The sequence below is a fragment of the Chaetodon auriga genome, chromosome 19, assembly GCF_051107435.1.
Source record: "Chaetodon auriga isolate fChaAug3 chromosome 19, fChaAug3.hap1, whole genome shotgun sequence".
Taxonomy (NCBI): Eukaryota; Metazoa; Chordata; class Actinopteri; order Chaetodontiformes; family Chaetodontidae; genus Chaetodon; species Chaetodon auriga.
Window position 1 is genome coordinate 13,248,196 of NC_135092.1, and position 18,364 is coordinate 13,266,559.

Here is an 18,364-nt window from a genome sequence, read left to right on the forward strand (position 1 = left end):
ATGGGATTTTCAAAACCTGCAAAGCTCAGTGTTGCAGAGTCAAAAATGACTGACAACCAATTATTAATAAACCCATTTTTCACCCCTTATAAATAGTTTTGTTGTATTCTCATGCGTATGTGCGTGTGTCTTCAGTGTCTACGGCAGATGGGAAAACTGATGTCGGAGTGCTGGGCTCACAACCCGGCCTCTCGCCTCACAGCCCTGAGAGTGAAGAAGACCCTGGCGAAGATGTTAGAGTCCCAAGACATCAAACTGTGACAGTCATGAGAGACGCTTTCTCAGCGGAGACTTGTCACCGCCACTGGCATGGCGCCACTTACACTGGCCAACAGAAGAAAGGGAAGAAATAGAGACTGTGAATGATAGGACAAAGGAAACTGACAGCAGGGATGAGTGATAGAGATAATGGTCGACGGGGAGCCGGAGTAATGAGAGGTGAAAAGATTTATCACGTCAGAGGAGATCTGCCCTCCCATTGTCTGAGCCACCTCTGCCTCAGTGTTGAGGCTGTGCTTTCTGTGAAAGCTGAGCGGTTGTCGGGTCCTGAGTGTCCAGGTGGGCCGGCGGACAGGGACCCTTGCGGGAGAGGAGGACTAAAATCCCTCTGATCTGCTGTAAACAGAGGAAGCTCCTGCTCTGCCCTTCTAAAGCCATACAGCAGTATTCTACGTGCAGTCTTTTGTACTGTCGCAGCTGCCTTCATGTTTCTTTTTGACTGCTAACTCCATCCATAGTGACGTCATCCATCCAAAGAAATATCTAATTCATGCTCGCTGACCTCAATGTCAATGACTATTATTATTATTATTATTATTATTATTATTATTGCAGAACAAAGCAGAGTGAGACTAAAGTAATTAAAAAACACGTCCAGCACAAACAGATTTTTCTATATATTTCTATGTACATTTTATTTCAATATTAAAAGATGTCCTCTGGGTGAACACCAGTTTTGTTTGTCCTTCAGGCCTTCGGAGCGAGACCTTGCTCTCCCTCACTGTCTCCTCTCACACTCCATTTGTACATAGCTGAAGTCTATTGAAAGTTATTGCCTTGCTGGATGTTAAAATGTGTTCTTGATGATTTATCTGTGTACAGAATAAGTCCCGTCCACTCTACCACTATGGCATGTGCCTTATTTAATCTGTACATATGTGATTAATGAGAGTGCATGAGTGGATCTGGAAAACATTCCCACATTAAAACTATGTGTCTCAAAGGTTTGTCTATTTATGTCGAACACTGCTGTAAGATTCGCGTTATCAATCTCACAGTTCAAACAAATAAGATCCTCGTGCTCCGCGTTCAATGTTGCATATAAATATAATTTATTATTAGTCTTAAAAATTCTTTCTTACACTTTGTACAATAACTTGACAGATGAAATGCAAGCAGTTGCGAGGAACATTGTGAGTGCCAGAAACAGACAGGCTACATTCTCACTATACACAATAATAATCATGAAGCTGAAGAACAACTAGGGAATGCAAAGGCTAGCCCACTGAGAATGTAAAGATTGTTTCAGAAAGATGCAAAGTTTGCATAGACGGCTTTACGAAAAACTGGGACAACTGCCATACGAAAACAAAAAAGAATCAAGAACCAACCAAGAACACTTGAACAGTCACAAGTGCTGCTGCATCAACGGAATGTTGCATTTACAACTATCGCTAATTTTTTATGCACAGAGTCAGTGTCGTCGTAACATTGATGGCGCCTGCCGTTAATGTACAAACACAGAAGTCTGAGTGAAAATCTCCGTTCTCCAAAATCACAGATGAAGGAGTCTTTCAGCTCTGAACACAGGGAATGACACTGTTTGAAATGGCATTGGATGTCTCCGTCATCACTCTTCTGTCTTAAATTTAAGCTCATACACTGTATGTCAATTATTTGGTAAAAAGCAGTTTTATTCAGTTGCATTGGTCCTAGAAAAATATACGTATTTGACTCCCTTTTCTATCTACGTCTCTCTGCCTGGTCTCTTTAATGTAGATGATATCATCTTGAACAACATACAAATCATCATCAGTCATGAACTTTATTCAGTTTGGGGAAAATGGTCCTGATCAACCTCCATTTAGAGGTAACAGACCAATTAAATGACCTATTAAAAAACGAGAAAAAGAGTTTAAAAAAATTATACCCAATGCAACTTATCAAAAATATTTTCAAAACTTAAAAAATAATGTAAAATAAGCGCACATAATTGAAAAACAATAATTATACATAGCATGAATAAAAAGTACTAATAGTAGTTAAGACAACACATCTAAAACTGTCAAATGATTACATCATTGATTTCCTTCTGTACATGAAAATGTGGCTGACAGGATGAGTCATTACAGCGAAAGTCCACCAGGAGGTGCTCTGATACAGTCAAACATAATGAAAGATGAAACAAAAAAAAAATGCGAGGACACTGCAAAGTACTCCTTAACAGGCAGCGTAAAATGCAAAAAAAAACAAAAGATATGTATAAATAGGCATATTATTAAATACTACGTTATCACAGAACACATACTCGTCCATGGAGTGGCTATGGAGGCTGATTTTGGAGAGTGAGAGATGCTTCCTCTGATCCGAGCCTTGCTCCGTTGATCCTTTGACCTCTGATGGTGTCTCACTACTCGCCCTGTTGTCTATGGCAAGGCCATGCTCATATCCGCACAGTCCATCCAAATAACCGGACAGCTGTTTCCCAGGAAACCAGAGCCAAAAATATCAAGTTGTTGTACCAGAGGGGGAGAGAGAGAGAGAGAGAGAGAGAGAGAGAGAGAGAGAGAGAGAGAGAGAGAGAGAGAGAGAGAGAGAGAGAGAGAGGAACAGCCAGGGAGAAATGACTGGCAGAGATTCTTGTTTACCCTCCAAGTTGTTACACCCTTTGTTGCCAATGTTGAACTGGGTCATGGCTGAGTAGACCTCGCTGTTTCTATCATCTTTGCTTCTGAGTGCGCACACACACGCAGCTATCTGCAAGTGTGTGCGTGCATTTGTCATTGTGACGCCAAATGACTCTCCTGCTTCTGGGGCGTTCGCCTCTCTTATTTTCTTATTTATTTATTTTTTTTCACGTCTTCTTCCTCCCTGGATTGTCGCACTCCCCGGTGGGCAGATGTCAGTGTTCAGTCACTGCAGGAACAAGGCTGTCATGGCGTCCCATCTCCTCCAGTACCTGGGCCAGGCGACTGAGGTTGCCGTCAGGAAAATGCTGGGCCTCCCACAAGTCCAGGATCACCCCCGTAGGACTGGATTTGGTGGCAAAGTAGTTAAGATACCTGCATGAGTGATTGCGACGGAACAGAGAGGGACGGGGAAGAAAGGGAGGTGAATTGTTAACGGAGATGAATGAGTTCGCTTGAATCAGAGGACAGGACTTGGCTGGTGTGCTGACATGGTTTGAAAAATGATTTCAACAGTTTTTAGCTACAGCAAACATTTCAGTCTTTTTCCACTTGTTTACATAAACACGTAGCGTAATGTGTTTATGAGCACTGATGTATAGGCATGCCAGCATGTGTTCGCTATTTGAGAAGCAATGATCGCTTTCCTTTGTTTGGAATCATTTTTTTTAAAGGAGCCAAAACTGACTTCCATCTGGATTTCATGATTCCTGCTGCAAGACGAGGCTACGTTTTGGAGTTTGTAATAAATGAAGTTCTCTTGCGACAAGCACAGCGCAGAAAACATTGTACTTCCTAAGAAATTAAGAGAAAAGTGGGGGGGGATATGCAAATGAGCTGCTGATTACACACCAGAGTCCCTTTTAAGTCAGTTAAAAAAAAGGTTAACTTTTGGGGCATCTGTGCTGGAAAGGACATTTTTAAAATCCTGTTTTTCACATTGATGTTTCTTGTTTTAATCCGTTTCCCACTCGCTTTTTGATATTCGAAACAAACGCTCATACTTTCCTGGATTTTCATTTGAAATTAAAACCAATGCGCCCCACGTATACACCACTGTTCTGTATGTGTCATCACTGTGGGCTGTGAAAGAGGTTGGTTCAGGTCTCTCCCCTGCACGCTCCTTCCTTCACGCCACACTCTGTCAGTGGTCTCGTCAATCTGCAGCTGCTGCCTGTGATAAGGCCGCCCCGCTGAGCTGGGACCTTATAAATGGACACACACCTCCATCGCGCACACCCACAAGACTATCAAAGACACATGGGTGACGTTTTGAAAAGAGCAGCTGCTTCTATCTTTGTTTCTCTGTCTGTCTGTCTCAGTTCAGTTCGGCTCAATTAATCTCAATTCAACAGATGCTTATCGAAGTGACTCGCATTCCCACAGAACAATCAAAATCAAACAAAAACAGAATTGTTATCTACAGATGCCAGCTAAAACTGCACATCAACAACTTTTTGAAGAATAGTGTGTTTATGCTCATTTCTGAAACATGCCGCTCTTACTCCTGCATCTCTTTCATTTTCCCTGAACAAAGTGGGCAAAGCCTGATGACAGCCTGTTCCTGCTGACTGTCACCACTAAGGGCCTAAATCTGAGTCACCATCTCACTCCTTGTCTCTCTCAGACAACCCTGTTCCTCCACCCACCTGTCAAGGTTAAGTTTGTGGGCCAACATCCTCCAGTCATTTCCCCTGGTCTGCGGCGCATCCAGGCTGCCACACAACTTCTGTCGGATGGAGACGGGGATGCGGAAGGCGTTGGGCCCCACCAGTGTGGTGATGTTACTGGCGGGGTCCAGCAGAGACGTGTCAATACTCTGGGAATCCTGCAGGAAGACAGAGAGACAGAGAGAGAGAGAGAGAGAGAGAAACTGTCACATGCACATAATTGAACACCATCTCACAAAACCAAACATAATGTAGCTCAAATGGATTTGTAGCACAGAAAATTCCCATTTCTGGGTTGTATAAAAAGTGGAAATTCTTCATTTTATTGCCACCCATTTATGGATGCATGCTGAGTGATTTTAAAATATATTGCATCTGGAGGATTAAGTGCTGCAAGTCTGGCTACGAAAATCAGAGCAAGACCTGGAGACAAATGAGCCGAGGCCAGGCAGAGACACAGCTTTGCACTGCATGTACTGTAATTCATCTCATTACGGAGCACAAAAGCCTGTGTGCTCCTCCATCCCTCAAGCTCTATTCTCCTGGCCAGATGGCCTTTGTAAAGCAAGTGCAGCACGACTAGAGGGTGATTATTCCCCCTCTGGCCTGTCATAGGCAGGACTATATGAGGGCCACAGGGTCAAGACTCCCTGTCTTCCATCCTGGCAGTCTTTGTGAACATCGCAAAAAGCCGGAAGATCATGGGAGAAAAGGTAATCTCATTCAAGCTCCCACACAACAGAGAGATAAGGAGCACAAAGTGGTGGAGGAATTGCATTATCTATGCATGCAAAACTTCAGAAGACAAGAGGGGTCAAAAGTCGGACTGATCTCTAAAGATCTTTTAAGCTGTTCTAAATGAAATGGAAGAGTTTAGGCTACATTCATGGAAGAACTGACCCTACCTCTGACAGTGTGGTGTCCAGCTGAAATATCTGCCCTTCTCCCTCCACTTGGCGCACACATATCTTACAGGCCAGGTCCACAGTGCTGGCAGAGAACCGCTCCAGAGTGAAGCAGCAGTGGAGGTTCCGCTGTGAACCGCACCACACCTGCTGGAAGGAAAGCTCCTGCAGAGAGATGAAGAGGGGTGCAAGATTTAGTCAGCTGTGAGGTGAAATTGTTTACTCACTCTCACTCTCTCTCTCTCTCTCTCTCTCTCTCTCTCTCTCTCTCTCTCTCTCTCTCTCTCTCTCTCTCTCTCTCTCTCTCTCTCAACGAGCAGTTTACCTGGTACTTGGCTAGAAGTTTGCTCTTCCACAACGTGTTGGGGACATCGTGGATGGAGAGTCTCAGGTTGTGGGTGCTGTCTTTAAAGTTGAGAGTCTTTGGTTCGTCCAGCAGCTTCCCACCCATTTGCTTCTCCATCTGTAGGACTTCCTGAATACGCACACACCCACACCCACACACACACACACACACACACACACACACACACACACACACACACACACACTTGTTCAGTGTGTACAACCATGCGTGCTGACCTCAAAACAAGTTTGTCTACTTTTGTGCTGCAGTAAACTGTTGTTATATCCTGTTTGCTTCAGCAGTTTCTTGCAAATGCTCTCATGTACATTTACAAATGAAATGTTTTTTTTTATAGCACATTCATCACTCTCCCCCGGGGCTTTATGAACCTGGATCTGGACCTGCCATCTGAAACCAACTTCAGTGTCCTTGCTGCAGGATCACTATCACTTCTCATTACCCATTCCCAAACTTAATAACCGTATTTAATATCCCTGCTCGGTATAATAATCCCCCCTTATCTTCCCTCCATGTAGGTAGATGGAGGTATTAAACAGAAGGAGACAACAGCAGAGTCGGGGGATAAATGTGGCTTATTTTGTGTTGGGGCAGCAGCTACATCTTTTTAGGAGCAGCAACAGTATTGTGACACACCAACACAAAGATTTATCATCCCGCCACCCACATCTCATCTGCTGGCTATGCCCACACACACATACACATTAACAATTCAGCCAAAGTGACACACTCACAAACATCATTAATGCCTGCGAACACATTTAATTTCTGCCACATACAGTAACCTTTTGCAGGCAAAAGAATGGGAGCACACGTGCAACCTGCTGCGGATTTACCTTGAGAGCGTCCTGTGTGTCATCCAGGCAGTAGACTCTGATGTGATACTCCATGGCAGGGCAGGTGACGGGGCCAAAAATGGCTAGTTTGAGGCGCTTGATGGTTGCAGCGCTGAGAGATTGGCCCACGAGGCAGTAGGTGCCCAGCGTCTCTGTCAGGATGTGGCAGGCCTCGTCATCCATTTGGATGTAGCACGGCGTGGTGAAATTTTCTTCTCCTACCACCACCACATCCTACGGGGAGGACAGGAAGAGAGGAAAAGTGACACAAGTGTGGGAGATAATAGGCTAAAAAAAAAAAAAAAAACGCGGTAGCCTCGGCAGTTGGAAAAATACCATTAACAGGAGGGAAAAAAAAGAGAACAAAAGAAGACATGATTAACATTTCTAATACCGTCACTGAGGCTCAGTCCCACCTACTGTTAGGATCCTTTTATGTTTTCATTTGGAAAACTTTGGAAACTGAATTTGAAGCAGACACGTGAAGAACTGGACGATCTAGTTTTGTTCTAAATATATTTGTTCATTTAATTCCAGAACATTTCGGTTTGGTTTAATTGAACCTAAACTGAATTTAAATGTCATTTTAAAGGGAAAGGTACAATCAAGGGTCATCACATAAGCCGTGTCCTTTAGATATTGCACTTAGCAAGTGTGTATTACTAATGTCTGACACCTTGCTATTATGTGTGTGAGGTAATGGAAGAGTGAGTATCCAGACCATTTGCAGCTGACCCCTGTAATAGCACTAATGACAGGACATATTTCTCTTTCATTAAGACTGTCTAGTCTGAGGACGCTTATGTGGCTCTCTCTCTCTCTCTCTCTCTCTCCATCTTTCACCCTCTCTCTTGATCTCTCTTGATCTTGCTGTCTTTCTCTCTCTGTGTCTTCCTCCATCTAATCCAAACACTCCTGTGAGCAGCACATTGGCATTAATTCAGCCTATCATGAGAGACAGAAGAGGAATTACAGTATTTTATTGTGAGCTAGGCCGTTTAACAGCAGTATTATGGCTGATCATTAGACTCTTTAACTGCTCCTGGGGGAAGGCGCTGGGGATCCTTATTGGGGGATAATTAGAACACACAGTGGAAAAGTAGGCTTTTGCTTCATACATGTGTGTGCAGGCACAAACAATCAAATATGCAAACACACGCATATTCACATAGCATAATTTATTCACTAATTTTTGACACCATCAGCAGGGATTTTTACCTCCACCAAGAAGGTTATGCTTTCGGTTAAGTTTGTCTGTTTGTCAGCAGGATTATGGAAACAGCACTCACCCAATTTTCATGAAACTTGGTGCAAGCTTATAGCATGGGCCAAGGCAGAAGCCATTGAATTTTGGATTTGAATCATGGGAAGACACACTAATTATTTTTGCCATGCATCTTAAAAACCAGCAGAGGTGTAGGAGTAAGCACTCACTGACAGTGGTTTCATGGGAAAACTGGTACGATTCTATGTGAAATACTAATAGCTTTGGAAATACATCCAGACATATATAGTATACTACAGTGGTTGCGCTTGCAGATTTGCATATCATAGAAAAGTATTGGCCTTGGTGGGGGTCTGTGCTCTCTGAGAGCCCTTTGAGTTTTTCTCTTTTTTTTATTCAGAAGCATGGGAGGATAAATCTTTGCATGAGAGTTACTGATGCAGAAAGCCCCACATGTTCCTCATTATATGACCTGCTGTCTTCATCATCATCACAACAGCATGTTTTCTCAGTGACACTGTGTGTGCACGAGTGTGTGCTTCGACAGGGGAGGGGTGCGACATACTGGATGCCAATTGTAGACGCGCTCGCTCGCTCGCTCGCTCCCTCTCTCTCTCTCTCTCTCTTTCTTTCCATATATATATGTATGTACCATACACACACACACACACACACACACACACATATATATATATATATATATATATATATAAATCTAGGAAATATTCTTTCTAGAGGAGCTCATCTCTCCTGTTTCTACTGCAGTGATGAATACACATCTTGACAGAGCATGTCATATCAAGCAATATTTCACATATGCAGTATGACTGGCCTCAGTCGGAAATGAAGCTTACATAAAGGAAGCTGCCGTTACCTTCGATATTACCATCTGCATTCCTGACAGGTCAGAGATGTAATCAATAATAAGCACGCAGTCACCTCTGGGGAGCAAAACCACCCCCCATCCAACACACACACACACACACACACACACACACACACACACACACACACACACACACACACACACACACACACACACAGAGGATATAAAACAGTGCATTACTGCTCTTATACATATTCACATACACACGCCCACACAGACACACACACCCACTTTGTCCCCCAGAACATCTGACTGAAGATTTCTTCTTTGATCAATAGTTATACTCAGTTTACATTGAGCTTTATTGGCTGCCCCCAAGTAATTCATCAATGTCACACAGGCATGTGGGCCCAGTCTGGCACTTTCTTTCTGCTCCATAAGTCATATCATCACATCGGCAGTGGAGATTGTGCAAAGACTTCCTGAAAATGATATTATTCCAGCCACTGCTCGATGATGAGCTGACAAAGGGACATATATTGGATATCGGCCGTTGCTAAGTGGGTGGATTTTCAATATGTGACTGGCCCGTACACTATGTCTGCCTAGACTGCAACTAGTGCTCCGGCATCAGATAGCAATAGCAAATATAGACAAAATCCAAATGCCCATGACATAGAAACATTTCTGCGTACTCTATTCCCTTTCTCCTGCTGTTCATTCTGCTCGCCTTGGTCGGCCCTGCTGCTAGACAAATCCTCACGCTTTGCTTTTTGAAAAGGTCTCAGCACACTCAGACCTCTAAGAGTCCATTAAAAACACATGGAAGGAAAACTTACCCAGAAGTGCTCACTTGACAGGTAAGAAAACAACACAAATAACCACCTGCAACAAGGTCAGTGGTGTTATTATCTGAGGTGTAGATAGAGATTTTTGGGGAGAGAGATGACAACTGGACCACTTCTAACAGGTTTACAGCGGTTTTTGTGAAGAGGGTGGAAGCGTTGTTTCTCTACAAATGATCTCTTTGTGGTAATTGGAGTGTTTATGTGTGTGTGCGTGTGTGTGACATACAGAGGGAAAGTGAGGTATAGGAGGAGAGAGGGGGATAGGTAGAGCTCACCCTGCTGCCCTCAGCAACCCAACTTATCATCATCAGCTCTGTTAATGATGGAGCTCGCAGGCACGGGGGCTCCCAAACTCACAAACACAGCAGAGACACACACGTGTACACACACGTGTACACACACACACACACACACACACACACACACACACACACACACACACACACACACACACACATACACACAATGGCACACAAAATCAAAAATAGGAATTCATGAAGGTACAAGAAAACAGTCTGGGGAAAAACAGTCCCAGCCTGTTTCCTGCTATCAGAGGTTTACTATTTCAGCACCTGGCTGCAACAGGGGCTCGCTCTCAGTGCGGAGCTGCAGAAACAGGAGGACGTTGATCTCCTTCACCTCCTCCCTGCTCTCTACCATCCCATGCCATTTCATCAGTTTGTTTTTCACAGTATCTCTCCCCTTTGATCTTTGCCGAGCAGAATTTTCAACCAAACAAATGCAGGAGGGATTATTTAACGGATAGCTCGTCTGTGAGTATTATCTTAGGTGGCAAACATCATTTAAATACTTCACGTGGCTTTCAGAGGCGTGTTTTCAAACTTGACCACGGTAACAGACGTTGGGGTCATTTGTCACGCATCCCGTATCTCACCTCCCACTGGTTCTGCTGCGAGTGGTTCTTGAGCTGGATCAGCCAATCCTGTTGGCCGTCACACACGGCACAGTGGTGCATGGTGATGATGACCGGTCGAGTCAACAAGGCCCCGGGGGGCCCGCAGCTCACCACAGGGCCCAGCACTGTTTGGCCATCATCCACAGAGGGCCTGGAGGTGCACAGAGAAAAGCACACACACACACACGGACAAACACACACATGCTGTTTAGTGGCGATGTGACAGCAGCCGCGGCGTATTGGTGACACGGCGGAGCTGACAGGGGTAAACACAGCTCTGGGCCATTGATGTGGCAGGCGGCACCGCATACCTCATGTTGTCCTTCCTCTGAACCGTCACATACATCTCGTACACTCTGCCCTGAGGAATGGCCCCTGCTGGAACGAGCAGACTCACCCCTGGAGAGCAGACAAACAAACAAACAAACAAACAAGCAAACAAACAGGCATATGTAAGAGTTGTGAGCTGTCAGGTAGAACAGAGGAGTCTTTATAACTATCTGTGCTGTCAATGTGTGTCACCATTGTGTTTCTGCTGTTGAGTGGAAAGTCAGTGAGAACAGACCTCAGACCAGCATAAAAACCAAAACCTCTGAATATTCAAAACACATGTGTATATGATGAATCTCAGCTACAAACCCACTCTGACATACAGTATAGATGGAAATTAAGGTCTGTAATGCTCTGCCTTTTACATATAAAATTAAAATATTAACCATTTTACTTGTAATGGATATATCTTAATGCATTACTGTCACTACTACATAAGTAAAGAGCAGTTGAAGCCCTAGTGAATCATGATAATTATTTTTCTTAGCATAGTAATAATCGCAATTCCTCTCAGGCTTACGTGCAAAAACTATGGCATCAGGAAATGATGTGACATTTCATTTCTAAAATCAATGATCTCTCTCCTCTTCATAACACCCTCATATTGCTGCAGCCAGCATGATTTACATTTTTCCATCTCAGATTGATTTGATATGATGTCCTGTCCGATGTGTTTTTTAGGACCCCACCCCACGCATTCCCTCATGCAAACACACACTTTCTCTCTCTCTCTCTCACACACACACACACACACACACACACACACACACACACACACACACACACACACACACACACTCTCTCTCTCTCTCTTTCTCCCTCTCTCTCTCTGGAGGGGGTTTCTCAGATAGCTCATTGATTTCCCATGTCCTTGTACTGAACTTTTCAAAAGGTGACAGACAGCTTCTCTTGATAGCTAGGAAGGCAATCACAACTCTGCCACGGGGACGTCTCGCACACTGCCACTCTCCCTCACAGCAAAGCTTCAAAGAGATGGGAAATGCATTTTAAGATGCAAAATACCAAACAGCCACACTGACAGTGCCACAAACTATTTCATTACCCAGACACACGCACAGATCAAATATCAAATGTGCTCTTTCCTCTCCCTTTGCCTATGTAACATGATGAGGTGGCTGAGCGCAAGCAGCAGCTGAGAACATTTTTACAGGAATCAAAACGAAAAAAGAAAAACTTAAGAAACTTGAGAAGTCGGTGTATCCTTTAATGTCTCTGCTAGTTTGCCTAAGCCTGTCAACATGCATCTGTGGCATGTTACAAACAGCCCGCATGTGTTTGAAGTGAGGACAGCGCGGCTAATGTAAGCGGCCTGAAACAGAACACCTCCGCATCAGTTCCTCCAGCGCACCTTAGGTATCCATCAACCCCCGTCACACTGTGTGCAGTCAGTGCACTGACAGGTTACATATGGTTGAGCATATTATTTCAAAGTCACGTCTGTGTGTGTGAAGGTTATCCTGGTAAAGATGGTGGGGTATGACAGAGGCAGCTCAGATCTCGTACGCCTAGAACACAATTTATACTGTATTTCCTTTCATGTGTAATGAGCAGCCTGGTGAGCTCTAATATTTCCACATCTCCCTTATTTATTGACTGATGGAGATGTCTGTAAAGTGACTTTATTTAGTGTGTCACAGATTAGCAATAACTTGTCTTAATTGTAGCAGCTTGATTTGTTTTCCAGGCCAAAAATGTGACACTAAAGGCACACAAATCCCTTTACGAATGTTCTCTGTTCCAGTGGAGTTTCACTTTAAAGCTCCATGCAGTGGTAGCATTGCTTCCTTAATGAGCTGTATTTCCTGTTGAAGAGGGTCAGTGAGGGAGCAACCTTGAAGAGATAGTTTTTGGGGAAATCCGGTTTTATTTGCCTTCTTCCAGGGAGCTGGTGAGAAGATGGATATGACTTTCATGTCGGTCCACTAAGCATGAAGCTACAGCCAGCAGGCGGTTAGCTTAGCTTAGCATAAAGAACAGGTGGAAACAGTTAGCCTGGCTCTGCCTGAAGGCAACAAAATCTGTCTACCAGCATCTCCAAAGCTCACTAATTAACATGCTACATCTCGTTTGTTTAATCAGTAGAAGAAAAAAAACGGAAAAATGATAAATTGCAGTTTTGCGGTGGACGATTTCTTCGCCGGTGAGGCGACTTCCTGGAGGCTTGTCATCACCATAGGGTCGCTAGGCAGCCAGCAGAGACGCTGGGAAGCTACTGCGCCCTGCTAAGACACAGTCTGGAGTTTCAACTGCTCATTTCATGGGATCTTTAAGGGTAAGATTTGGGGCTGAGAACATCATCAACACCTTATCATGAATAAATGAAGAGTGAAAGAAGAGCTGATGGATGATCTCTTCTCTATGTCAGGAGAGTTTTTCTTTTCACTACACACACACGTGCACACACACAGTCACATACACACAAAGGAGAGCTCACTAAGCAGCTGAAAGGAGTGCCAATGGGTAAATGAAAACATGCAGCTCCAATCAAAACAGACAAAAGACAGCAAATGTGTTTTAAGATGAACTATGACAGAATTTGCTGGAATTAGCGTCTCTCTCTCTCTCTCTCTCTCATGAATCAGAACTAATTATTCCTTTGTGATGCTACGTCTCTCTTTGCATATTTTTAAATATGCAACAGATTTTGCCTCGTTAAAAATATCAATATGCACTGAATCACACATCAAAACACACATGTGAAAGCACTTCCTTCCCATTGTTCGGTACAGTACCTGAGTTGGGCACGATGAGATGTCCCCCCTGGGAGCTGAAGGAGCCCAGCGCGGTGCAGGATGGATCCCTGGTGCGGAGCAACGTCTGGGTCTGTGTGCGCCGGCCCATCGTGCTGTCACTGTTGTCTAAGAGGCAGTGCGGCAGCTTAGGTGACAGTTTAGAGGAAAATTCTCCTCCCAGGTCATCCTGTGGAGTCACTAAGCCAGAGGAGTTGTACACCTTAATCTTCAGGTTGGGAAGGGGGTCCAGCAGAGGGGAATTGGTCATGGGGATTTTGTCAGCCACATCATGGAGGGCGTAGACGGGGCCGCGGTACATGGCGGCTGCTGAGGTCAGGTCAGGGGGCGCTGTTAGGAGATCAGCTGGAAAAGAAAAGAGTGTGACATCAGTAAAGCAGAGCCTCAAGAGAAGTACTGCGATCATTATCAACTGTGAATGTGGAGAACCGGAAACTTGAAACCAAAATAACCACGAGGAAATGAAGCGTTGGCAGCAATCATCAAGGCTGCAGTCCGTCTTTATTCATTCCTTTTTCACTCATTAGAGAAGTCCACTTCACCACCAAGAAACATTACTCAGTCAGAGACGTTAAAGGCGCAGCTGTGATTCATGAGTAACAGATGGCATCGCTAACACTCAGTTTACCCGGTAGGTACGACGATGAATGTCCAGTAGCTGGGTGAGTGGGTGGAGCGATGGCAGCGTGAGCTCACTGCCTCCAAACGCAAACTTCATATATGATATGAGTCGGGGAAAGTTGCCAAACTTGACGGCTGGAACAAATACTTGTTTAGTGGTAGTTCTACAACTGTGTACAGTAATATTAGTAGTAGCAGAGCTTGTGTTATTATTAATGATGCTATCTAAACACTAATAACCTACATGCCTGTGCCTGTTGCTTGCACATGCTTTCTTTTCATTGGCTTGATGTTGGATTAGCAGATATCTATGATTCAATTAAGTCCCACATTGATGAGGAAACTGACAGAAATAGCACATTTAGATCTGAATACAAGGTGGGCAGCCCAAGCAATTATTTGTGGCATCTATCCTTCTGAATTGTACAGTATTTTAAATCTTATTTTCCTGTCCGTGCTGTCTGTTTCTGTTGTTTTCTCTTGTCCCAGTTTTCCTCTCTCCTGTTCCCAAAACCTCCAACTGACTATTTACAACACGATTACTCTGATCTGTCTGTTTCCCTGTTGCCTTTTTGTCCAGCTCACTGCCACCTGTCCTCATCCCTGCGGTCTTACTTTTAAGTCCTGCGTCACCAGTCCAAATCTAATTACAGCTTAATATGCGACATGCAGCCTGGCCTTATTATGCCTTAATGAAGGGGCATAGTTTGGCCTCCCATCACAACGACAAGCATCTTAATAGTTTCATCACCTCGCCCGCACAAACATGCTGTCTGCTGTCTGTATTTCTCTCACAAGCTCGCTGCTCATCCGCAGTCAAAATGGCACATTTACATTCACATCGTCACGAACACACGTGTGCGCAGAGAGCCGCTGAGTCAAACATATCTCACCAGGTTAATGCTATGGGTTGCTAATGCAAGCAATTCCCGATGCCTGACAGCACAGGTGTGTCATGTAAGGCAGGGTATTAAACCTCAATACTTTTTTTTGGCACCACCTGGAATGTGTTTGTAACAGGGTGTACACAACTGTAAGTACCAAAAGTTAGGACTTATGTATGTATCAGTTGATATTTACTGATTTACTTTGCACCATAAAATATTCTTAAGGTGGCAAAGTTCTTGTGTGTCTGCTTGACTTTTTAAAACTTTGTTTAACATAAACTTGGTTTTGTTAAATGAACAAAAGGGCTCCAAGTTTCTTCAAGTAAGATGATGCTAAAAGTTCCATTTTGGTGTCTGTAGGCGATGCAAAAGACAGGGAATAATGCGTGAAAACACCACATAAATCATGCACGCAGACGCACACAAAAACAAACACATATCCTGTGCCTCACCTTTGCGGGCCGTCTTGATGCTGACTGGCTGGAAGCCTCCATTAAGGGCGGAGGTATCAATGATGTCGGAGTCAAAGTCACGGTGGTTCTTCCTGTAGATGAAGAGCGCCACGACGACAGATATGACCAGGCACATGATCACCGCTATGACAATACCCACATACAGAGCTACATCATCTGTACTGGGGGCCACTGGGGGAGGAGGAGGAGGAGGAGGAGGAGGGGGGAGGTTGGGGAAGAAAGACAAAAGACAGAGAGAAAAATAGTCTTTTAAGACCTCATAAGTTCACATCAATACTGTTAAGCTTTCATTCTCAATATGCAGGAGTTGTGATGAAGCCATTATCAGCAGACTAATATCCTGGTTTAAGATTGAGCCGGATATTAATAACCACCTACTGGGAAATAAATGCGTACAGTTATATCTCTTGTCTTTTTTTTATTGTGGTTAATGCTGGTCCGCTGCAGTAAATAGTCTGAGTGTTGATGAAATAATATAGGACGCTCTTAATTGTCAAACGCGAGAGGGGATAATGATGCACGTACTGCACCGTAGAGTGGTGAGAGCGACGCACAACACTGGGACTTTCACAAAGTCACAGATTAATAACTCTTTTATGAAGACATATTGGGTGAGCGAGGGTTGTATACCATGCATCATAAAGATAATAAGAAACTAAGAAAACAAAGATAATGATGATAAACTCTAGGCACAAGGGCACAATTAATAGGGACAGCTGCTCCAGTGCAACCCAATGACACACTGTCCTAACAAGCAGGCTCAGAAGCGAGATCAAAAGTTCTGAAGACGGAGATATAGATGTTTTCATCTTCAAATTACCGTGCTGTGTTGGAGTTCAGAGTCTGTCTCTGTCTTTGTTCTTACACAGTGACGATAAGATCTAGACATAGCTTGCATTTCTCAAATTGTCTTTCATCTCTGTCTCCCTCCCAGAGTCTTTCTGTCCACTTTCCAGCTGGAGAAACCTCTGTGATTAGTAGGCCTGGCATGGATATAGTGGCTGTTAGAAACGCAGACTCAGACAGGCACGCATTACAGATCAGACCTTTTAATGGATGCCTACTGACAGTCTGAACTCTCTGTAGTGTTTGGTAAAGAATGTCCTTCACTGTCACCAAGATGACATATGGGGAGAAGCTCTTCTGTTGAGGTAGCGAAATGCCAGAAGGCGTGTGCGAGCCTGCATGTGTGCATTGTTGCAACATTTGAATATGCACTGTACATGTCAGGGGGGCTCTAGAAGAAGTCAAAGACCAAAGCATGTGGACGCATTCTTATTTATGAGAGGATGAAGTTATTTTGATGAGAGAGAATTGGCTGCTTTTGAGATCATTTGAGTATGCAAATGGGGCAGACTCAGCACCAGCAGATGGCAGCATCAGCCACAGAGCCATACGCGGCACTTTCAGGGCATGCATGATGGCTGAGGAATTGTGTAAATTAGCCTCATGTGTTTCAGGGATACAGATGGCACTCAATCTGTGTCTCTTGTGTTCTCCCCCACAAAGGAGGAGAAAGGCGAAGGAAAGAAAAGCGAGAGGAAGGGAGCGCTTTTGTGATGACTGAAGGCCACAAGTTGTGTGTTTTTAATCACATCTTTGGCCTGCAGGAGTAAAAGTACTTCCCTTCTTTTTCTCTAGCTATAACTTGATGTTTATATCTATATGGATAAATAGGTTTTTTAAATCGAATTACACAGGTAAGCACATTCAACATGTAGTCAGTCTGAAATTGAAAGGAAATGGGGTCTGACCTTCACCAGGCCATTCCCTTTCGCTCACAGTATAAGCACAGTGATTGAAAGAAAAAGTAGTTCATTTCTTTAGATGTACTGAATGGCCACATTCAAATGCTGTAGTTATTTCAAAGACTTTATTTCCCTCAGCACCCAGGAAGGACATATGTGGCCTGGCCCTCTCTATTCAGCCTTAACTGAGACATCACATTAAAGAGGAGTGTCAAGATATATCCTCATATATTGTTAGGCCTCTAATCCTTCCTCTAGCACAGACATGAACAGAAAACAGAGCAGGGAGGCAATGATGAAAGTCTGAAAATGTAATTTCACTGTGCTCCCTCTGCCAAGCTTCCCCGCAGTTATTTAACATATATCCCCTCAGTCGAACAATCTTCCATCCATGCTTTGATGATAAAGGCAGCAACCTGCTAAGTGTACGCATTAAAATGTATCACTTAGATTAATACATCCCTTTGAACATGAGCCATTGTCGGAGAGGGAAAAGTACAACAAATGGAAATGAAAGGGATTATTGAACACTCCATTCTGTGAGGACGCAGAGATTTACAGACGCAGGAGGAGATACAGAGAGAGAAAAATATTAAAGATAGACAGAGAGAATGACAGTGGGTTAAATGCTTTGCCAGACTCAGTGGCTGAGCTGACGGCACGGTGAAGTGTCAGGGTGAAGTTCAGCAGGAGCAGCAGGGTAAAGGGCGGCGTCAGCTCGGAGTTAGAGAGCGGTGACATGGCTGCGAACAGGCAGCCGGCAAGCAGAGGCGCAATATGAGAAAGGACAGAACGGATATCAAAGAGGGAAGTGGCCTGAGATGGTTATCTGCTAAAAAAACAAAAACAAAAAAAAAGTAAAAAAAACAACAGAAGAGCAGTAATGAAAGATAGATGGACATGAAATAATAATCTCGTTTTGTTTTCTGTTTTTAGTGCAAAAAGTTAGCAAAAAAGTTATATTTTCTAATGATACATCTGCAACTGTGAGTGACCTTGCGCGTAACCTGCCGATAAAGATCAAAGACAGACACCAGC

The 18,364-nt window shown here is 43.9% G+C and overlaps 2 protein-coding genes across 4 annotated transcripts in view; one reads left to right on the forward strand and one right to left on the reverse strand.

Annotated features, from left to right (window-relative positions):
* bmpr1bb (bone morphogenetic protein receptor, type IBb) overlaps positions 1 to 1,219 on the forward strand; it is a 50,151-nt gene extending 48,932 nt beyond the window's left edge. The window contains exon 14 of the mRNA XM_076758679.1: positions 136 to 1,219. Within this exon, the coding sequence (XP_076614794.1) occupies positions 136 to 261 (126 nt within the window). The 3' untranslated portion in view covers positions 262 to 1,219. The remainder of the gene's footprint in view (positions 1 to 135) is intronic.
* An 88-nt stretch (positions 1,220 to 1,307) lies between these two features.
* Positions 1,308 to 18,364, reverse strand: part of unc5cb (unc-5 netrin receptor Cb) — a 110,237-nt gene continuing 93,180 nt past the window's right edge. For all 3 annotated transcript variants that reach the window (XM_076757960.1, XM_076757959.1, XM_076757958.1), the window contains 9 exons: positions 15,558 to 15,749; positions 13,580 to 13,942; positions 10,808 to 10,895; positions 10,476 to 10,647; positions 6,682 to 6,915; positions 5,807 to 5,956; positions 5,482 to 5,646; positions 4,556 to 4,734; positions 1,308 to 3,281 (listed from right to left, as the gene is read on the reverse strand). In XM_076757960.1, coding sequence (XP_076614075.1) covers positions 3,122 to 3,281; positions 4,556 to 4,734; positions 5,482 to 5,646; positions 5,807 to 5,956; positions 6,682 to 6,915; positions 10,476 to 10,647; positions 10,808 to 10,895; positions 13,580 to 13,942; positions 15,558 to 15,749 — 1,703 coding nt within the window. In that variant the 3' untranslated portion in view covers positions 1,308 to 3,121. The remainder of the gene's footprint in view (positions 3,282 to 4,555; positions 4,735 to 5,481; positions 5,647 to 5,806; positions 5,957 to 6,681; positions 6,916 to 10,475; positions 10,648 to 10,807; positions 10,896 to 13,579; positions 13,943 to 15,557; positions 15,750 to 18,364) is intronic.